At 37.9% G+C, this 523-nt stretch overlaps 1 protein-coding gene across 1 annotated transcript in view; it reads right to left on the bottom strand.

Annotated features, from left to right (window-relative positions):
- The window catches only part of STYX (serine/threonine/tyrosine interacting protein), a 5,954-nt gene that overhangs the window by 4,140 nt on the left and 1,291 nt on the right, over positions 1-523 (bottom strand). The window contains exon 3 of the mRNA XM_009084778.1: positions 136-233. Within this exon, the coding sequence (XP_009083026.1) occupies positions 136-233 (98 nt within the window). The remainder of the gene's footprint in view (positions 1-135; positions 234-523) is intronic.

Raw genomic sequence — 523 nt, 5'->3', positions numbered from 1 at the left:
CAGCAGGATGAATCAACCCCATGGGTTGGATTTCAAGTCTTTCTGCACCTCAGCACATTTTTCAAATAGCTTTGACAACATGAAAATATTTGGAGAGAAAACACACACACAAAACAAATGTTGATCACTTCTCACCTAAATAACTGTTGGAAGTTTGGTTTAATAAAGTTTGCTTCAATGTTTTGCCTTATGCATATGACATGGGTGATTCCATGTTTCTGGAGTATAGGTAGCTGTGGAGAGAGGGAAAATAGCTCTGTATAATTATAGATCTATTTATTACAGAGTAATAAAAAGAAAAGCTATACTTAAAGCTATGCTTAAATACACACTGGGGATATATCATGTCCTCAAGGAAAATCAGAGCTGTTTTTCTAGTATCCAGTGTGGAAAATTGTGTTTTAAGGAGGAAAAGCATTCCCAACAGTGGCAAAATAACAGGTATTACGAAAGGAATTCAGTGAACCTGTTTGGCTCTGCTCACCTTTCACCTGGCCTGGAATTGCAAGTCCCTACAGGAGGG

This window comes from Acanthisitta chloris, unplaced genomic scaffold (assembly GCF_000695815.1).
Source record: "Acanthisitta chloris isolate BGI_N310 unplaced genomic scaffold, ASM69581v1 scaffold8541, whole genome shotgun sequence".
In the NCBI taxonomy this organism is placed as follows: Eukaryota; Metazoa; Chordata; class Aves; order Passeriformes; family Acanthisittidae; genus Acanthisitta; species Acanthisitta chloris.
The sequence above is the reverse complement of the archived record's forward strand: the minus strand, read 5'-3'. Positions and strand labels throughout refer to the sequence as shown.